Here is a 20,061-nt window from a genome sequence, read left to right on the forward strand (position 1 = left end):
GCGCGGCCTCGGGCTCTTCCAGGGCGAGTGGGTGCGGCTGCGGCGGGAGGGCGAGGCCGGGCCCGGCGAGGCGCACCTGGCGGCCGTGCTGGCCTTGCATCCCCGCTGGGACTTCCCGCAGGAGCCCCGGGACCCCCCGGAGGGCTCGGCCGTCATCCCAGCCGCACTGGCCTTCAACCTGGCCTGCGACCCGCTGGGCGGGAGCCACCTGCTCATCGAGGTACCGCGCCGGGCCTCGGCCCGCCAGGGCTTGGCAGAGCGCGGAGATGGGGGGCCGGGGAGATCCCCAGGCGGCCGGCCGGGTGTGGGGTGGGTGCAGGGGCCAGGCCGGCAGCTGGGAGAGGTGTTGGCAAGGTGGCAGGCGGGGCTGCGGGGAGTGGGTGGCCAGCGATCTCCCAGGGATGGTGTCGATGGAGAAGCGTTTGGGAGGCTGGGTGGGTGGGTGGAGGAAGGTCAGGTACCTCTGTGGGAAAGGAATGAGCTGGCGCCTGGCTCACCGGGGAAGCCCTTGGCAAGGCAGGTGTGGGAGTGACAGTGGAGAGTGGCTAAAGTCCCAGCTATAGTTGATGCTTCAGCCAGAATTGGCTGGAGTTCTGCAGTGGCACCACCCTGGTTGCCTTGGGGAGGAGCTGCTGCTCAGTGAAGAAGGTAGAGCAGGTTTTCAGCAGTGTTTGGAGGGGAAGAGGGCTTGCTCTGTGGGTTGTTGCCATCTAGAAGTTGAGGGCAAGTGGGTCATGACTTCCTAGTGGCAATACAACTCCATTAAGTCTCCACTGGGCCATTATTTCCTTTGCAGAGGTATGGGGAAGCTCCTGGTATGGAAAAGAAACAAGGAAGTCGGTCCTTGCTATCCATTCCGCCCTTTGCGAAGGAACTGCACATAGAGATTGTCTCCTCACCAGCCTACAGCACCAGAGGAGTCTATGACAGTATTCTCCACCAACACTTCCAAACTCCAAGGTTAGCCTTTTGGTAAAGATGATATTTTATTTTTGTCCCTTTAATCACCCTAGGAAGAGGAGAGCATCTCAATGGCATGCTTCATCACTGCTTCTTAAGTACACAATGAGCATTGCACCTCTAACATACCCATTGCACAGTTGACTAAACCCATTAATGCTCACTGAGAACGATCACAGACTAACCTGGGAATATTTGGAACATCTCACAGTGGTGTCTGCTTAACTCAGCAAAATAGCCTAGGGCTTGTAATGAGAACTGTTTCCACTATTGATGCACCCTACTTCCTCCCTCTAGGATATCCTTGTGCTAAGCTTCCTCATTCTCCACCTTCAAATCATTCCTCGGTATTCCCTTCCACTGGAGTGTTGTCTGTAACACATGTGAGGTCATTGTCCCGCTCTGCTCGGCACTGGTGAAGCCTGTGTCCAGTTCTGGGTGGCATGCTTTAGGAAAGACGTGGTCGTACTGCAGAGAGTCCAGAGGAGAGCAACAAAAATGATATGAAGAAAGGTTTTAAAAAAACTGGGTATGGGGTTCCGCAGGAGTCTGTTTTGGGTCTGGCTCTGTTCAATATCTTCATCAACGACTTAGATGTTGTCATAGAAAGTACGCTTATTAAGTTTGCAGACGATACCAAACTGGGAGGGATTGCAACTGCTTTGGAGGACAGGGTCAAAATTCAAAATGATCTGGACAAATTGGAGAAATGGTCTGAGGTAAACCGGATGAAGTTCAATAAAGACAAATGCAAAGTGCTCCACTTAGGAAGGAACAATCAGTTTCACACATACAGAATGGGAAGAGACTGTCTAGGAAGGAGTATGGCAGAAAGAGATCTAGGGGTCATAGTGGACCACAAGCTAAATATGAGTCAACAGTGTGATACTGTTGCAAAAAAAGCAAACGTGATTCTGGGATGCATTAACAGGTGTGTTGTAAACAAGACACGAGAAGTCATTCTTCCGCTCTACTCTGCGCTGGTTAGGCCTCAACTGGAGTATTGTGTCCAGTTCTGGGCACCGCATTTCAAGAAAGATGTGGAGAAATTGGAGAGGGTCCAGAGAAGAGCAACAAGAATGATTAAAGGTCTTGAGAACATGACCTATGAAGGAAGGCTGAAAGAATTGGGTTTATTTAGTTTGGAAAAGAGAAGACTGAGAGGGGACATGATAGCAGTTTTCAGGTATCTAAAAGGGTGTCATCAGGAGGAGGGAGAAAACTTGTTCACCTTAGCCTCTAATGATAGAACAAGAAGCAATGGGCTTAAACTGCAGCAAGGGAGATTTAGGTTGGACATTAGGAAAAAGTTCCTAACTGTCAGGGTGGTTAAACACTGGAATAAATTGCCTAGAGAGGTTGTGGAATCTCCATCTCTGGAGATATTTAAGAGTAGGTTAGAGCAATGTCTATCAGGGATGGTCTAGACAGTATTTGGTTGTGCCATGAGGGCAGGGGACTGGACTCGATGACCTCTCGAGGTCCCTTCCAGTCCTAGAGTCTATGAATCTATGTCTGGTCTTGAGAAAAGAATACTGAATGGGAACCTGATAAGTCTTCAGACCATGGAGTTATGTCCATGACCATTTTAACTAATAGCCATTGATGGACCTATTCTCCATGAATTCTTTTTTAAACCTGGTTATACTTTTGGCCTTCTCAGCATCCTATGGCAACAAGTTCCACAGGTTGACTGTGCATTGTATGAAAAAATACTTCCTTATGTTTATTTTAAACGTGCTGCCTGTTAATTTCATCACATGACCAGTGGTTCTTGTGTTATATAAAAGGGTAAATAATGCTTCTCTATTCACTTTCTGCACCCCGGTCATGATTTTATAGACCTCTAACATATTCCCCCTTAGTTGTCTCTTTTCTAAGACTGAACAATCCTAGCCTCTGTAAATCTCTCTTCATATGAACCCTGTTCTATACCCTGGATCAGTTTTGTTGCCCTCCTCTGAATCTTTTCCAATTCTAATATATCTTTTATGAGATGGGGCGACCAGCATTGCAGGCAGTATTCAAGGTATGGACGTACCATGGATTTGTATAGTGCCATTATGATATTTTTTGTCGTATTATCTATCCCTTATTGGTGTCTAACGTTGTTAGTGTTTTTGATAGCCGCTGCACATTGAGCAGATGTTTTCAGAGAACTATCCATAGTGACTCCAAGATCTCTTTCTTGAGTTGTAACAGTTAATTTAGACCCATCATTTTGTATGTGTAGTTGGGATTATGTTTTCCAATGTGCATCACTTTGCATTTATCGGCATTGAATTTCATCTGTTATTTTGTTGCCCAGCCACCAATTTAGTGAGATCCCTTTGTAACTCTTCACAACCAGCTTTGGACTTAACTATCTTCAGTAATTTGTATCATCTGCAGATTTTGCCACCTCACTATTCACTCCCTTTTCCAGATCATTTATGAATATGTTGGCCATTACAGGTCCCGGTAGTCTCTCTCTGCGTCTGGAGAATTCCCTTACAACACTTCCCTGTTTGCTGCTCCTGTTTACTGGCTTTCATGATCTCTCGTGCTCTTTCTCTCATGTAACACTTCCCGGCCCCCACCCTGAGCCCTACTTTGTCATCATACCCTCTTATAGGATGTCTATGTGAGACTGTAAGTTCAGGAGAGGAGGAGCTCTCACTTTGTCTGTAAGGTACTGTGCAACCCTATGATGCTGAATAGAAAAAAAATAGAATCATAGAAATGTCAGGCTGGAAGGGACCTCGGGAGGTCATCTCATCCAGTTCCTGCTCTGAGGCAGGATTAAGTTTTCCTAGATCATCCCTGATGTATATTTATCTAACATGTTCTTAAAATACCAGCAATATCTCTATTTCCACACCGAATTCTTCAAACATGGTAAAGCTGCATTCCCCGTACAGGAGTCCAGATGCGTCTGCCTGCTTGCTGTTCATTCAGGAACCTGAGAGTGCTAAATCTGGTGTTTTAAGCCAGTTGTCTGAGTTTTTAAGAGTAGAGACACGCACTTGATGGTTTTGAATGGCTTTTCCCCCTCTTGCTCAGATAAAGATAGCGCTGCTGATGGATTGATTTACTGTTTCTCACTGGTTTAATATTCTGCAGATGTGGATGACTGCACAACCTAAGAGAGTTGATCATTCATCATGGTTATTGCTTTGTTGCAGGTTGGTCCAGGAGGATGATATCCTGTGTATTCCGACAGCTGGACATCCTGAGTTCTTGGAAGGAAATTCAGAGAAATTTCTTAGGTATGCAGTGATCTCCCTGTGCTTTTTCAGGCAGCTGTGAAAGGAACTGCTTTTCCCTTCTGGCTCAGTTGAAGGCAGGTGGTAATCTTTTCTGATCTGTCCCTGGAGCTCAGAGTTGGTCTGTTGTTGGGGTATTTTTGGATTAAAAGTTTGTGTGGAATTTTAGGTGGGTATGCAGTTACACATCAATTCAGAAAAGCAGCCCTCTGAGAGAAACTGGTGGGGGAAAAGAGAATGCAAGAGGGAGTGAAGCGAAGGAGAGGGAGGAGTGCACTGCACCTGTTCAGTGACAGAAAAGCAGATTGAAGTAGATGTTTGGGCTTGTCTAAGTGGGAATATGATAATGGTATAAACTAAGGTGTGAATTTAAACCTCTGGAGTTACACTGGTATATTTCCCCATGTGGATAGTCTGATTCTGCTACAAGAGGGTCTTTTTTAAGGTTTATTTTATATAGTTGAGGGGCAGATACCACCAATTTGGGTGACTAAATGTATTCTCTCTGTACATGTGCACATCATACCTCATTTGAAAGCTTTATGGTGTCTACTTTAAGGTGAAGTCCGATGTGAAGCTCTCAAGTGGTTCTGTTACCCTAGAAACAGGGATAAACAGTGCCATCATCAAAACGTTAAAATGGCCACTTGGAAATATTTGTGTTAGTTTCTGTTAGTTTAGTGACTGTATATTATTTCAAGACATAAAAATGGATTTTTTTCTTTACCTCGAAGCATCACAACAACTTTCTAACAGGTAAAACAAACTCTAGTAATGAATGTGTACAGATATCATTGAAATGTAATAGTGTTGGTGACGACATCATCATCATCTTGTTCATCATGCTCTCTGTTGAGAGTGTGTGGGTTACCACAGTCTCCATTGCCTTAGCATGTGTGCAGTTCTGTGCAGAGGTGGTGGTTCTGACTACAGAGACAACGGATTGTTTGAGTGTGTGTGGTGGAGTGCTTTTCAGATCAGCCAAGACACTTTTTTTTAAAGGTGGACAAAACAATCAAGTCTTTGGTGTGGTATTTTTATGCAAAGGATACATACTCTCGGAGCAGACTTGTTTCTCAAGTCCGGTTTATGCTGCAGACCTATATCGGTATAACTGTGTTGCTCAAGGGTGTGAAATATCTGCACCCCGGAGCAATGTAGTTTTACTGACCTAAGTCCCATGTCGACAGCGGGACTATTAAGCAACAGAATGTGCAAAAGGCTCAAATAGTACAGAACGCTTATGGACAGATACTTTCCCACTGTCTGCCAGCTGGGAGGGAGGGGACACGGTCAGGGCTGGCTTTATGACCTGTGAGCCCGACCGGAATACTTGGCGGCGATCCGGGGCTTCGGCAGCACTTTGGCAGCGGGGGGTCCACTCCCGGTCTTCTGCGGCACCAAAGGAACCCCTGCTGCTGAAATGCCGAAAATGCCTCTGAGGACCCCCGGAGCAGGGCCCCCTTGGGTGCGGCCCTCTTCGGTGTGGGGTCTGATTCCGGGCAATGGGCGTAAAGCCGCTTCTGGACACAATCTCGTTGTGCCCTCCTCCATTCTGGTTTATGATGTGTGTAACCAGGGGGTCTAGAGGCTCCAATTGCCTGCTGGTGAGGGAAAGCTTATCCCGCTTCTGAGGCCTTGGCTGCTGGGATTCAGGCTGCTTCTCTTCCTCTAGCTGGCCGGAGCTGTACTTCATGGTGAAGAAGATTGTAGGGGTGGCGGAAGGAGAGCAATCTGTGGGGTACCTGGCTGACATCAAGAACACATCGCTCTACCTGGTAAGTTGTCAGCAGGAGGCCGAGGAGGGTGTACAGGAGATGTGTGAGGCTAAGATCGCACTGCCAGGATGATGTAGGAACACTGAATGGCCATGGAAGAGGTTCATGGCTCTACTCTACGGATAGGTGCTTTCGGGAAGCAGTTCTCAAACTATGGGTCAGGACCCTATTTTAATGGGGTTGCCAGAGCTGGTATTAGATTTGCTGGGGCCCAGGACTGAAGCTGAAGCCCAAGCCCCTCTGCCCAGGGCCGAAGCCCGAGCTCCTCTGCCCAGGGCATTGGGGCTCAGGGTACAGGCCTCCTAGCTGGGACTGAAGCCCTTGGACTTCGGTTTTGGCCCCCCACCCAGGGTGGCATGGCTTCAGCAGGCTCAGTCTTCAGTCCCCCGACCTGGGGTTGGGTAATTTTTGTTGTCAGAAAGAGGTCGCGGTACAATGAAGTGTGAGAACCGCTGCTTTAGGGGATGCTGGGTGACTTGAGAAGACATCCTTTCTGAGATGTGGTTGGAAAGAGTTATTTCCTGCTTCGCAGGTGGGTTCAACAAACAGTGCTGTGCCATCTTCCCCAAGCCGTGGTGGCCATGGGTTTTGGAGCAGTCTGTCTCCCGCCGGGCTCTCTGATGTGGTGACGCAGCTCTGTGATGCTCTCCGGCCTCATCTGAACAGCAGGTAAGGTCACACTATTACACAGCTCCCTTGTACTGGGGCGTTCCATCTGCTCTGAGGAAGGGCTCCTCAGCATGGGGCTGTTTTGTGTTGCGGGTTGGTTTTTGCTCTGCGGCATTACCCAGAACACTGGTTGTCTTTGGCAAGAGTTGCAGGTGTTTGGATCCCATAGTTTCTGAGCAGTCTTTGCTTGCAGAGGTGCTGGGGTTTGGTGCTGGAATCTCACTGCAGTGGTAATAACATGCCAGTGAGTGAGCGGGGGCCAACCGCTCTGTGGTGACGAGGATAGCTTCCTTTGTGTTCCAGGGGGACTGCGCTACGTGGAACAGGCAGCATTCTACTGGCGGGACCCAGTGGTGGCGGGAAACTGACGGCTGTCAGAGCTGCATGTAGTTGCCTCAGTCTCCACTTGTTCAAGGTAATTCTTTTAGTTGAATTGCATGTTGGGGATCAATTGGTTGGGAGACTTGCCACGTGTAGAGAATTCCAGGAGTTTTTTCCAACACAGGTGCTGAGCTACCAATAAGCATGTGAAATAACACCAAAGAGCCACTTCCCCTCCCCTAGACCTGTCTCCTCTGCCCTTGGTCCTAGCAACTCCACCCCGTGTTCTCTCCCTTCTCTCTATCTCCTGTGCATCTGGTTTCCTTGGTGCCCTACCCCGCGCTCCATGGACGTGTGCACATCACCCTCGCCCCACTTCATCTCCAGAACTGAGACTGCCACAAAGTTTCCATTATAATTTGGCTGAGTTTGGTCTGCCACCAAAATGTGTGTTTGATTTTATATTAATAAAAGCTCCTGTTCCAAACTCTAGGTGCCTGAACATTTTATTAATCTCTCTTTCTCTCCTCTCTCTCCACCTGGAGACCATCCACTACTTCTGGATAAATTTAAGTTCAAATCCCTTCCATTTTAAATGGGGTTACAGTTTTTTTCTTCAGTCACTATAGACACTCAAAATGGGGAAAACTCCCTCCTGCCTTAGTTTTCGAAGACTGGGGTTTTATTTTCAGTTTCAAGCTGTTCCCATCGTTTTGATGGTTCCTTGTTGTTTTTTCCTGGCGTGGACAATGGCTGCTTGCTCAAAGCCAGTCTCCCCTGGTTGGGATGGTAGCCCGTCCTGCTGTCTGCTTCACCGCCCTGTTGTGAGGTGAGCTGAAGTCGTACCGCTATTTGAGTGCAGTTTTCTGTATACACAAACACATACATTCATAACCCCAGGCTGCGGGAGTACTCCCCCTTCAGTGACAGCTGGTGCAGGGAAGGTTTGATCTCTCTCCTCATCACTCAGGTTTTCACCAGCACCTCCTTCACTGCCCCATTGTACAAACCTGGCTTAGTTACCCTCCCTTCTCTCTCTGAGAGAGAATATGCACCCCTTTACACTGACACTCCAGTTCTGAGTCGTCCCCGTGGGATTCAGTTACGCCCACTTGGCCGGAATCACCATAGTGTAGCGATAATAACTTCTCCTCCATGGGCTGTAGTGCATTTCTGTCCTCTGCCACACCTAAACCTGGTCTGCCTCTTCTCTTGCAGAACAGCTCCGTTTGCTCTTTAAATGGGAAATACATCCCAGGTTACTTGTGTTAAATGGAAACTTGCCCCCTCCCTACCCGAAGCCTGCCCAGCACTCAGAACTGCAGCATGTTAGCTCTGACCCCAGACTTGTGTAGCCCCATCTCTGTAAGTGGAGACTGCCTGATCTGTTGAGTTCCTTCTGATGTTCCATGAATTGGACCCCCTGCTCCCAACACCAACAGCTGGGCTCCGCTCACATGTGGCATGGGAAGGACGTCTGAGAGGATCGCCTGCATCAGCCTCCATCTTCAGCTTTTTCCCAGGTCCCAGGAGATCTGTTGAATATCCTTCACTTACACCATTTGTTCCTATGTGAATAGAGTTAGTGGAAATTTCCAGTATTCTTCAGGGCATGCTGGGTCCTTCTTGCAGACCCTTTCTCTTGGCATCTTCAAGCTGCATTTCCCACTGTGGAGTTGTTACCCACACAGTCTAGGTCACCCACCTTTACCCTTCCATGGGCTCAGCGCATAACCTGGTTAATTTAGGCACCCCCACCCTTTCCTAGTTCTTAGGGCTCAGGGTCACTCTTACCTGGTTCATAGGGCTCAGGGCGTAATCTTCTGCGGGTTTGCAGGGCCTTTTACCAGTGAGCGAGCCTTGCCCAGTAACATCCTTAACCTCTATTCATTAACAGTTACCAGACAGAACCCACACGCTAGCGTACAATGCGCACCACTGCCAATAAGGCAGCTGAACTTTTCCTGGTGGCCAGTCAGGATTAGATCGTCCTGGGCTTCTCCAGCTTCTGCACAGTGTGGTTGGCAGGGTGCTGAGGTCTGGCAGCTCTGATCTTGGAGCTGAGTCCTGGAGTTCCTTTTGGACTGCAATTTATATAGTTAAATTTGGGTCCTGCTTAGCTGTCCTGTAACCAATCACTGTAAACTGAAGTCCTCAAACCAGTATTCCCCCCAATCCTAGCCCATTACAAAACAATTCTTTAACCAATCACATCCCACCATCTTAGCTGATTTAAATATTGTAAAAAATTAGTTACGCAAAAGACAGAACCAATGAAAGAACGAGACAGACCCTACAGATAACCCATAGAGAAGTGGGGACCGTAAAGGCCAAACAATAGAAGTAGAGATTTCACAATTACAGCTGATCAATAAATGATTCCTTGTCAGACAGATGCTGTCCAATTGTTTTCTTTAACCATCTTAACACCTGTTTCTTTATCTGGTAGTCGTGGGTGCTATTGGGACAGGAGCCTTCGTAACAGCCTGATATTACATTGTTTTGATGCAATTTAGATGGAAAGTGAGGATGTGACTCTCTGCTTCTTAGCTCCTGGCTGCTGCTGCCCTAATCTGGCTGCTGCTGCTTGCTGCAGAGAAAGGTCTCAGACCTTACAGAGTCACCCACCGAGGTCACTGGTTTCCTCTCCCTCCCTGGTGGCTCCTTTCAGTGTTTGCCGTTTGGTCAGCGGCTGGGCCTCTGTCCACCTCTCGTCTTTTCTGCCTGCTTCTTCTCCTTTCCCTACGCCTGTTGTGGGTGTGTTGACCAAAGGGCTCAGATACCTTTCCCTCTGCTCTTCTTACTGCCTCTCCCAGCTGCCATGTTCCTTCCCCCTCCTGGGCCTCCCCCACAGCTCTCCCATCCGTGACCTGACTGCACCCCCTTCGCACACCTTCTGCCTTGGCCTCAGTGGCCGTTCTGTGTCCCAGCTGCTCCCTCTTCTCTCTGGTGCTGGCCCTGGGCTTACCCTGTCAGCTCCTTGCTGTGAATTTCTTATGGAGAACTCGTGTTTGCTCCTCTGTTCCTCTCTGCAGGGTCTGCCCCCCTCGCCTCAGCATTGCAGCCCCCTACACTCTCTGTGTTCTCGGTTGGTTTCCTGCAGGTGGACTGTGTTAGTTTGTGTGGAGACACTAGTGGAGCTACAGAGATGAAGCTGCAATCTGCCTTTGCGCAGGCTGAGCTCTTCCGGCCATGTGTGCTCCTGCTGAAGGACATCGAGCTACTGGGACGAGACCGGGATGGGCTGGGAGAGGACTCCAGAGTCACTGCTACACTAAGGCACCTCCTCCTGGAAAGAGATGCGGGATCTAGGTATGGACCCTCCCTGGACACTGCCAGCTTGCAGCTGAGGCCCTTGCCCTCTCTGCCTCTGTGATCCCTGGGGCAGCAACCACTGCAGTGTCTAGGCACTCGCTTCCAGAACATCCCACTGGGCTTTGGAGTAATTTCCCAGGCTTGCTCAGTTTATTTCAAAAAGCCTCCAGGGTTTGCCAGCAGAGCAGCCCTGGCACGTGGGGAATTAGATTTGGCCTCTGGGGCTGAGAGGATCTTGTTTTAGTTCCCTGGGTTGGCTCTGATGAGACATTACATATCTGGGGTGATGCAAAGCCAGAGCTGCAGGATATGATGGAAAATGGAGCAATGGGATGCTTGCGAGACTGACGGCAGGTAACAGGAGCTGTGGGGCGTGGCACAAGAACAGAGGGCTGGGAGACATGGGGAGGGAGGAAGTGATGTCACTGGTGGGGGTCTCTGTGACTTATGGGGCGAGCTTGCAGGCGCCTGGGGGCAGAGTGATGTGGGGTTGACCTGGACAGGTGGAGTAGAAGTAGTCTTCCAGGCTGCACTCAGAACTGCAGCTCTGGCCGGCACAATGAGCCACGTCTTGTAGCAGATTGTGCTGATGTGCAAACCTGCCCGTGCGAGGCAGGGGAGCTTTGTGTGGGGTTGGTGGCTGTATGGCCACTGTGGATGTTGTTTGCAGGTTCTCTGCTGTGTGCCTGACAGCTCTTGTTTCTCCGGTGCGTTGGTGTCTCAGCGGTTACCCTGTCCTGGTGGTTGCCACCACGTGCCGGCCTCAGGACGTCCTGGCAGACGTGCAGACAGCTTTCCTCCATGAGGTGACGGTCCACGCCCCGTCGGAAGAGCAGCGGAAGGCCATGCTGAGCACGCTCACTGCCAGCCTTCTGTTGGGCAAGGAAGTGAGCCTGGCCAAACTAGCGCGGAGAAGTGCGGTGAGTGCAGGCTGTCTGTGGCACGGGGGGAGGGCGGCCCTGTCACGTGACTAGGCAAAGAAGGCTGTTCTGAGCTCCTCTGACTAGTCCATCAGTCACCACGCTGCAGAAATGACAGCAGCTTGAGCCTTGAAAATGGACATAGATGATGGTCCTCAGGGAGCCTCGATAGAGTAGCCTCTGGGGAGGAAGTCTCCGCACACCTCGTGGGGCCTGGGCAGGAGGTGCTCTTCTCCCCTGAGCAGGCAGGCAAATTGATCACATGGGTGAGGACAGTTGGGGAGGAGGCAGGCCCCACACCATGCACTGGCTTTTGGGTCGGGGTGCTGCATCGTGGGAGCAGTCTGTGTGTGTAGCATGCAGCCTGTGCAGCATGGCTGGGTTTGTGTTGCTCCTGGAGCCTGAATGTCCTTGGCCTGTCATTAATGTTGGTGGCTTTTAACTGTGCAGCTTCAGTGTTGCAGTCATTTAGATTTTTTGCATGAAATCTCTCTGGGGCGAACTTTCAGAGGGGGTGTTTGTAGCCCGGTGTGCAGACTTCTGCACCCACACTTGCCTTTGTGGTTACTGCTGTGCGCTCACCTGGCTTGTTAAGTGTGGAAAGGGGTGATTACCTATGCCTGACTAAGTACCCAGGTGCGCACATCCATCTGTGCAGGTACTTCCACCCTCCCTGTCAGAGAAGCAGGCTGACCTTGGTACCAGTCTGCACAGTGGCATGGATGCTCTTCACCATTGGACACGGGTTTTGTTTCTGTGTTCACAGGGGTTTGTGCTGGGAGATTTCTGTGCTTTGCTGGCCCAAGGAGGCCGGGCAGCTTGCACCAGGATCTTAACCTCAAGGTAAGTAGATGGGCCTGTGAGAAGTAATCCGTGAACTTGCAGCGGGCCTGATTGTATCCAGAACGTTAATTATTGGGAACGAAAAGCTCCATTTCCGCTGGTGGAAAGATGCCGTATTTCATCCTCTTTCCTATGGGAGGTGGGAGCACATGCAGTGAATGTGTCTGTGATCAAGACAGACCCGTGGTGGAGACATGGCAAAGACTACTTGGCAGTGGGGACAAAGTGCATCGATGTAGGTGCAGTGACTATGTGCAGTGACAGTGCTGGGGCAGTGATTGTGGCCATGGTTGAGACAGCGCAGTGAGGGAGATGCAGTGACTAGCAGGAGCGAGGCTGAGACAGTGCCAACTCTGGGGCAGAGGGGACTGTGCAGGGACTAGCAGGAAGGGGCAGGGGTGGTGGGGACAGCACAGGGAGAGAGGTGCTATTTGTGGTGAATTGAGCGTGTGAAGAGAACAGACGTAGACTTTTCCCCTTCTCTGTGGCCAGTTTCCCAGGGGGGCTGAGTGAGGACGAGGAGAGAGATTTTTGTGCTGCTGGGTTCCCTGTTCTCGCAGAAGATTTTAACATTGCATTGGATCAGCTGCATGAGACTCATTCGCAGGCAGTTGGAGCCCCAAAGGTATGACCCACTGAGCAGGGGAGAAAGATGCAAGGCTCTGGTATCTGTGCAGCTTGCCAGGTCAGCTTGAATGGCCCTCAGGACATAAAGCCACGCTTCAGTAGATAGGCACCTGATGGTCACTCGCGGAGCCCTGATTAGCAACAGCCACTCGGGGGTCTCTCCCGCACTGCACTCCCCACTCAGAGACCAGCAGGCTGGGTGCCAGGCTGGGATTTCCACTCCATGACTGCCCGGAGTGTCTGCTCTTGAATGAACTCATGCAAAAAAATGACAAAAACACCCTGTCCCCTGTGGGTGAACACTTTTCACAGAGGGATCCCTCTATACCTGACCCCTCAGTCCTCATCCTCAAAAGAAACCTGCACAACACCTCCGAAGAGGGGCCTGGGAGCTAGACTCTAAAAACCATGGATTGAGCAGAGACACTGGACTTATGGCAGAGGTGGGCAAACTACGGCCCGCAGGCCACATCCGACCCACGGCCCCCTCCTGCCCGGCCTCTGAGCTCCTGGCCTGGGAGGCTGCCCCTGGGCCCTCTCCTGCTGTTCCTCCTCCCTGGCAGCCAACCTCAGGTCGCTCCGCCGCCCGCACAGTGCTTTGGGCAACCGGGCAGCGAGATCCTGGGGCAGTGCAACTGCAGAGCTGGGGCCTGACCTGATCTCTGTGCAGCGCGGTGCATGGCTGGCTCCAGCTGGGCAGCATGGCTGTTGTGCCGCCAGCCACCGGTGCTCCAGGCAGTGCGGTAAGGGGGAAGGGAGGGTTGGATAGAGGGCAGGGGAGTTTGGGATGGTGGTCAGAGGGTGGGGGTGTGGATAGGGGTCGGGGCAGTCGGAGGGTGGGGAACAGAGGGGTTGAATGGGGGCAGAGGGTCCCAGAGGGGCAGTGAGGAAGGAGGGGGGGTTGGAAAGTCTATACAGTAGGTTCTGGCTGCCATTGTAGTTGAAGTCTGTGAATCCTGGGTAAAATGGAAAGGTGGCAAAATACATATCTTCTTCTATTTCCTTTTTTTTGGTAACAAAATGGGAATAGTAGAGCTTGTTTAAAAACATTTTTGTTTTTGTTTAATTTTTTTTTAGATATTGTGGGAAATACTGACGTAAAACTAAACCATTTTTGAAATTTTCCACTGAAAAATGTAATAAGTGATATTTTTTCCCTAAAAAGCCTCATTTTAATCAAACCCTCATATTTTTGGAGGGAAAAAAATAGAACTTTTTGGCTATGTCTAGGGAAGAAGAAATCTCCTCTTTTTGGTAATGAGGTCCCAGTTTTGCACGTCTGCAAATCAGTGCATGACTCAGATCATCTAATGACCATATGCACCAATCAGTTTCCACAGACAGGTTCTTTAGATTCCTTTGGCTTTATTCTTCGGGACGCTTTGCCCTCTTTCAGTGGATTGAGTAGTGTTGAGGGAGCAAAGACTGCATGTAAATCCTTTAGTGGGGATACCATATCCTCAGATGGCACACCTCCAGCCTAGCTGCTTCCTAAGCCTCCTTCTGTGCAGCCCCGAGGGCAAGGTGAGGACCGACGCTGTGGACGGATAGATGGGGAGCCTGACAGACAGCCTCCCGAAGCAGCGGTTACACTGCCATACAAATTTCAGAAACCGATGTGGTGTCCACCTCACGGCACATGTGAAGGTTAATGGCCCGACCTCGAGCTTACGTGCCCTTTCTGACCAGAAATCTGCTACCAAGCGTCACTACATCTTGCACAGTGAAGACTGTGTAGGTCTCGTGTCTGCACTCCGGCCAGCTTCACCGGTTCGCTCACCTGTGTGCGTGCTTGAGAGTGGTTGTTGATCTGCGTACTAATGCTACACCAATTGGCCAAAATTTCCACATCCTCCTGATATTCGCTCACAGCTGACACCTATGAAGTATGAGATTCACGCGGCATGCCGCAGCGAACACAGAGGCAGCGCTCTATTACTATTCACAGAGACGTGATCAGCGTAGCTGAGAGGTACCGTCCCAAGAAGGCTATCTAGATGCAGAGCCTCCATGCCATCCTGGACAAGCGCAGGCACATTCCTTTCACTCCTCGCCAGCCTTATTCTAGCTCCACGTACGCTTATATAGGTCACCTGATCGTGAGCTGCACTCACCAACTCCTGCTCCTCGACCTGGCAGTGCAGGGGTTGTGCTCTCCCACTGCACGGGAACCACATTGGTGCAGTCGAGACATCCGTCCTTCCCATCCTTGGGCTCACTCTCTGCCTAGGAGCCGACCGACAGCTATAAGACACTGCACAGCCCCTAGATGCGGACTAGCGAGACCAGTGACCACTACAGCCCACGAGCCCCACTCCTATGAAAGGACTGAACTCACAACCCTGGGTTTAGCAGGCCAGTGCAGCTTGTCTCTCCCACTGACAGAAATTGGTCCAGTAGAAGAGATTCCTTCCCCCACCTTGTCTCTCTAATGTCCTGGGACGAGACAGCTATAAGGACACTGCAGCCAGTGATGGGACTAGTCAGTGACCCTGCAGCCACGCCCACTCTTGATGTGTTTGTCATGCAGATGGCTCGCTGAGCACCTGCAACAATTTGTTCTCATCAGCAAAGGTGTCTCCCTCCAGTTACTGTTCCAGCTGTGTGTCTGGAAAGCAGGCAGTATGCTTGGCACTGAGCAGAACAGCCCTTGTCTCTGGGAGCTTGCCATTCAGACACCCAGTGCCCCGGGGAGGGGGCTTCTCAAGGAGCAGCTCATACACAGCCATCATTTCCTCCTTAGGAGATGTCAGTTTTCAGCTGAGATTTGAGCAGGGAGAGGGTGAGAGTTCCAGGTGGAAGTGGCCACCTGGGAAGCAGGGGCATGGCACAGCTCTGGGAGGAGGAGTCTTGGTGGAATGAAAGAGGGAGTTGTGGGCCGAGGCAGGGTCAGAGGCATGAATCCAATGTGAAAGGCAAGAGAAGCCAGTGAAAGGGTCTGAAGAATGGGTGAGCTGGTCCAGGCAGCAGGGTGAGCACAGGCCAGGGTTTGGCCATGGGGCTGGTGGGGGAGGCTGGGTTTTCGAGGACGAGGTAGCGCAGCAGGGAGGAGCGCTCTTTGTGAAGGAGGGCGTGAAACGGAGGGTGGTGTGACCTTTGAAGCAGTGCAGGAGGGGGCTGAGAGCTGTGGAGGAATCCGTGATGATGGGCTGGAGTTTGGGGGCGGTGAGGGAGTGAGAGAAGGGGGTGCAGTCAGATCAGGGGTGTACACCAGGCAGGGAGCATGTGGAGCGGGGGGGTCAGCATGCCCTGTTTGCACAGCTGCCAGCCAGAGTCTTGGAGCAAGCCGGCTCTGGGCTGGGGACGAAGTGGGTGACTGGGCTGTCGGTCTCGCTGCAGATCCCCGTGGTCACCTGGCAGGACATCGGCGGGCTCCAGGAGGTGAAGAAGGACATCCTGGACACCATCCAGCTGCCTTTGGAGCACCCGGAGCTGCTGTCTGTGGGGCTGCGCCGCTCTGGCCTTCTGCTCTATGGGCCTCCTGGGACAGGAAAGACCTTGCTTGCCAAAGCTGTGGCCACGGAGTGCACCATGACGTTCCTCAGGTGAGGAGGGTTTGGCCTTTCCCGAGCTGGGGTGCTGGTCCTGTGTGGTGTGGCCGGGGCTCCTGTGCCCAGGGCCGGTATAACTGGGTCCCTGCTCTCTCCCTTGCAGTGTGAAAGGGCCAGAGCTCATTAACATGTACGTGGGGCAGAGTGAAGGGAATGTGCGCCAAGGTGAGTGGCAGCCTCGGCTCCTGGGGCTCTGGGCACTCAGCTCGTGGCTGGCAGGATGGCTCTGCGCTCCGGGATCCTGCTTCTCCTCTTCGGTGTAGGAGGAAGGGGATAGAATTTGGCCCTATTGCTTGTCCAACAAACTTCTGCCCACAGTGAGGCTGCTGGGGACAGCGGACCAATCTGGCCTGTGTCCTGGGCCAACTGGCTCAGCATCCCTCGTCCCACATCCGTGTGACACCTTGCTTCTCCCTCTCGTCCCATCTGCTCTCTTCATTGTCCCAGCTCTCCAGACCTTGGCCATCTCTAGATCTGATGTCCATGATGGCTCTTGACTGGGCCTCCCTGCTCCCTGCCTCCTCTAATCTGCCACCGCACTCATCACGTCTCTTCCTGGAATGCCTCCATTGGCTCCGTGCCTGCTCCTGCTTCCAGCTGCCTGATGTCCCTGCTGTAGTAATTCAATGGACCCAGAGAGTCAAAGGTGCTAACGTGACCCTGAAACTGTCCAGCGTTAAACTGCACTAAACAGGGTCAGGGCTTTGGCATACAGAGACCTTTGCCTGGCCAGAGCCGTGGCAGACACGCCATCAAACAGCCTTATGACCATCTATTAAAGAGACAGGAAAACGGTCAAGCATTTGAAACGTCAAGTATTAGTCAGGCTCTCGTTTTAACGACGCCCCCTGTTGCCTTTCCCTTTGGCTGGAGAGAGACCGTCTCCATTGTTTGGCCATCTCGCTACCCTCCTTGGGGAAAACAGAACCAGCTCGCTGAGCTGCATTGGCACTGTGATGGTTAAAGTCTGATCCCGTTTCCTAAAAGGCAAAACAAGACACACGCCCAAGAGGGGAGGGAAGACAGCAGCAAATTTAGAAAATGCAGCTTCTGTCTCTGGTGCTAACTCTTACTTGCAGTCTCGCTGCTGGGAAAACTCTGGCCCAGCACCTGGTCTGATCAGCATTGGGCTGTTTAGGGCATTGCTTTTAGCTGCCTCTTTCTGGTCAAGGGCTTGCTGAAGTGTTGCAAAATATGCAGTCTTGGCCAACTAAGCCCAGATGCTCCTTAGGCAGAAGGCAAAGGAGAGAGAGAAAGGATATGGTAGGGAAGGAAAAGAACACACGGCAGGAGGCAGGGGAGGTGACAGTCTCACATCCCAGGTGGTGTTTGAGATCTGATCAGAGCTGGTGGGGATGGTGATGTTATCTGGCTCCCTCTCTAGCCTGGTCCGATCAAGACCTCTCTCAGGATTACGGTGAAGGAGGCACCGTGGTGTCCTGCTGGATCCTGGAGTCCCAAGAGACACTCTGGGATGGCAGTCATGATGGTGGAGCTTTCTGGAGCAACTGTTGGCAGACAGGTGCTGCTTTTTTTCCATTAGCACTTGTTGAATTTGCTTCGCCTCTGCTTATTTTCACCCCCTAGTCTCTTTTTAAGGCCCCCAAAAGAGAGTAGCCCTCCCACACCATTTTGTCCACTTATTGGATCTCATTTCCAGCACACCAATTCTGGATTGTGTCCAAACGCTTCCAACACACCAAATGATTGTTGATCTGACACTTCTCTTGTTTACCTGGCATGATCTGAACACAGTCCTTGAATTATATTAGTAGGACTTTGTGTTCTTTCTGTCTCCTTTTGACACCTTTTCCCATCAACATTGACTGTTCTAGGTTATCATCGTGCTCTGTGAATTTTCACTCACTTCAAGTTGAGCTCACAATAGGGTAAATTTGTAGGCCCAATTATCACAACATCCCTTGCAGAGCTCTCCTGCGTGTTTGGGGCTCACCCCAACCAAGGAGGGGTTCTTTCGTCGCCTGCCCTGTGATGCTGGGGGCTTCATGCTCTTTTGCTGTGGGCACCAGGAGCCAGCCCACAAACACAAAGGTCTCACCTGAGCTTCCACCAGCCTCGTTACTCCTGGCAGGGTGACCCCAAGTACCCTTCTGGTCCCCAGTCTCCCGAAGTCCCTCTCCCCCATGTTCCTAAGTACCAGACACTTGGACTTTCCCTCTCCGGTTTGTCACCCCTGGAGGAGTGAAACCTGCCCCCAGCTATCAGTTCACTTTGGCATGCCCGCTCCATGCTGTTTGCACACCAGAGACCTGCATGGGCTAAAAACAAACAAGGCTGATTTAATGGGAAAGCCCCCGATTGGAAGATGAAATAGGGAAAGCAAACACACACATGACCCACAGAAAATAAACATGAAGCCACTGCAGGTTTCACGCTTCTATATTAGCTCAATTCCCTTTTCTAAGGTAAGGTATTTCCTGAACAGTTGCCATGTGTACCCCCATCATAAAGGGGATCCAGCATTTCCTGGACAGCACCCCTCCCGGCTGTGAGGTGTATTTGAAATTGTAGTACAGGTTATGAGCACAGTTTTTATATACTTTAAGACATAGATTCATAACCACTATCTGCCTACGTACCTCATAATGACCAGCAAGTCATGAACATTACAAGGTTTCAGAAAAGACCCGACTTGCCATATTTTATATACAGTCACGTTGTATATGACCAGTTGCTTCAATTGCTCATTCTGTGGGTTCAGACCTGCTGTTCTCCCCTTGGGGTGTCTGGACCCTGATTGTCACACCTCTGTAATCACACCCAGCTGTGCTCCGTGCTCGTCCCAGGCCCCTCTCCGTTACTGCTGCTGTTTGTGTTGCGGCAGTCCATAGGCTCAGGGCCCCAGTGTCCGGGTGTGTCCAGACATGTCACAGGAAGCCAGTTGCTGCTGCAGAGCTCGCAGACTGGCTCTGTGATAAGACCCAACAGGTGGATGAAACGGACAAAGAGGGTTGCTGAGGCAGTGGTGAAAGGAGTCTTTTTGCTGTAAAGACACCCCCCACTGTGGGGCCATTAGTAGACAGATGGTGCCTCTTTTTCCCCCCAGGAGCCAGCTAGTGACTCCAGCCAGTGGGGACAGGAGCAGACAAAGCAGGAGCCTCTGGACAATCCAGGCAAAAGGGCTGAGATTTCTCCAACTCCGCCCTGTGCTGGAGGGCTGGGGCACGGGTTCACACCACACTGCTCCTCCTCCCCGACACTTGCTCCTTTCCATTTCTTTTCATTTAGCTGATCCCCTGCTAACTAAACCCACCAAAAAAAGAGAAAAGACAAAAAATCATGGCGCAAATGTGCCATCTGCTGCCATCCCATTGGTCTCGCTGCCTGTGGGTGCTACCGCTCCCCCCTCATCCCCCGTGTCTGTGTGGTCTATTTACACAGTCGTGCCTCACCTCATTGTTTCTTTGCACACCCTTGTCTGTCTCCATCTGTTGTCTGTCTTATACTTGGACTGTAAGCGCCTTGGGGCAGGGGCTGGCTCTTTGTTCTGTGTTTATACAGCACCTAGCACAGCGTGGCCCTGGTCCGTGATGGGCTGCTAGACGCTACCATAATACACCTAATAAATAACAGTAATGGTGGGTAGCAGTCCTAGGGTGCCGCCTGCATAGCTGCCGTCTTTGTGCTTTCTGACTTGTCTCGTGCGCTTGTCCAGTGCCTGGAGTAGATGCCCTGTTCCTGTCTGCCAAGCAGCCTCCTCCCCAAACAGCTGTGGGCATGTTCTGTCACGTCCCAGGAGAGCTGGCAGAGTTCTGGGCTGAGGAGTGTGTATCTGCAAAGCAGGATCCAGCCATTTTCCGGTGTAATGGTT

At 51.3% G+C, this 20,061-nt stretch overlaps 1 protein-coding gene across 1 annotated transcript in view; it reads left to right on the forward strand.

The window, feature by feature from the left end:
* Positions 1-4: 4 nt before the first annotated feature.
* Positions 5-20,061, forward strand: part of PEX6 (peroxisomal biogenesis factor 6) — a gene marked incomplete at its 5' end in the record, with an annotated part of 29,962 nt that continues 9,905 nt past the window's right edge. The window contains 12 exons of the mRNA XM_032780470.2: positions 5-220; positions 797-960; positions 4,125-4,208; positions 5,881-5,983; positions 6,516-6,652; positions 6,956-7,067; positions 10,077-10,285; positions 11,013-11,208; positions 11,975-12,051; positions 12,544-12,676; positions 16,018-16,223; positions 16,333-16,394. Of these exons, the coding sequence (XP_032636361.2) occupies positions 5-220; positions 797-960; positions 4,125-4,208; positions 5,881-5,983; positions 6,516-6,652; positions 6,956-7,067; positions 10,077-10,285; positions 11,013-11,208; positions 11,975-12,051; positions 12,544-12,676; positions 16,018-16,223; positions 16,333-16,394 (1,699 nt within the window). The remainder of the gene's footprint in view (positions 221-796; positions 961-4,124; positions 4,209-5,880; positions 5,984-6,515; positions 6,653-6,955; positions 7,068-10,076; positions 10,286-11,012; positions 11,209-11,974; positions 12,052-12,543; positions 12,677-16,017; positions 16,224-16,332; positions 16,395-20,061) is intronic.

This window comes from Chelonoidis abingdonii, chromosome 3 (assembly GCF_003597395.2).
Source record: "Chelonoidis abingdonii isolate Lonesome George chromosome 3, CheloAbing_2.0, whole genome shotgun sequence".
NCBI classification, from domain to species: domain Eukaryota; kingdom Metazoa; phylum Chordata; order Testudines; family Testudinidae; genus Chelonoidis; species Chelonoidis abingdonii.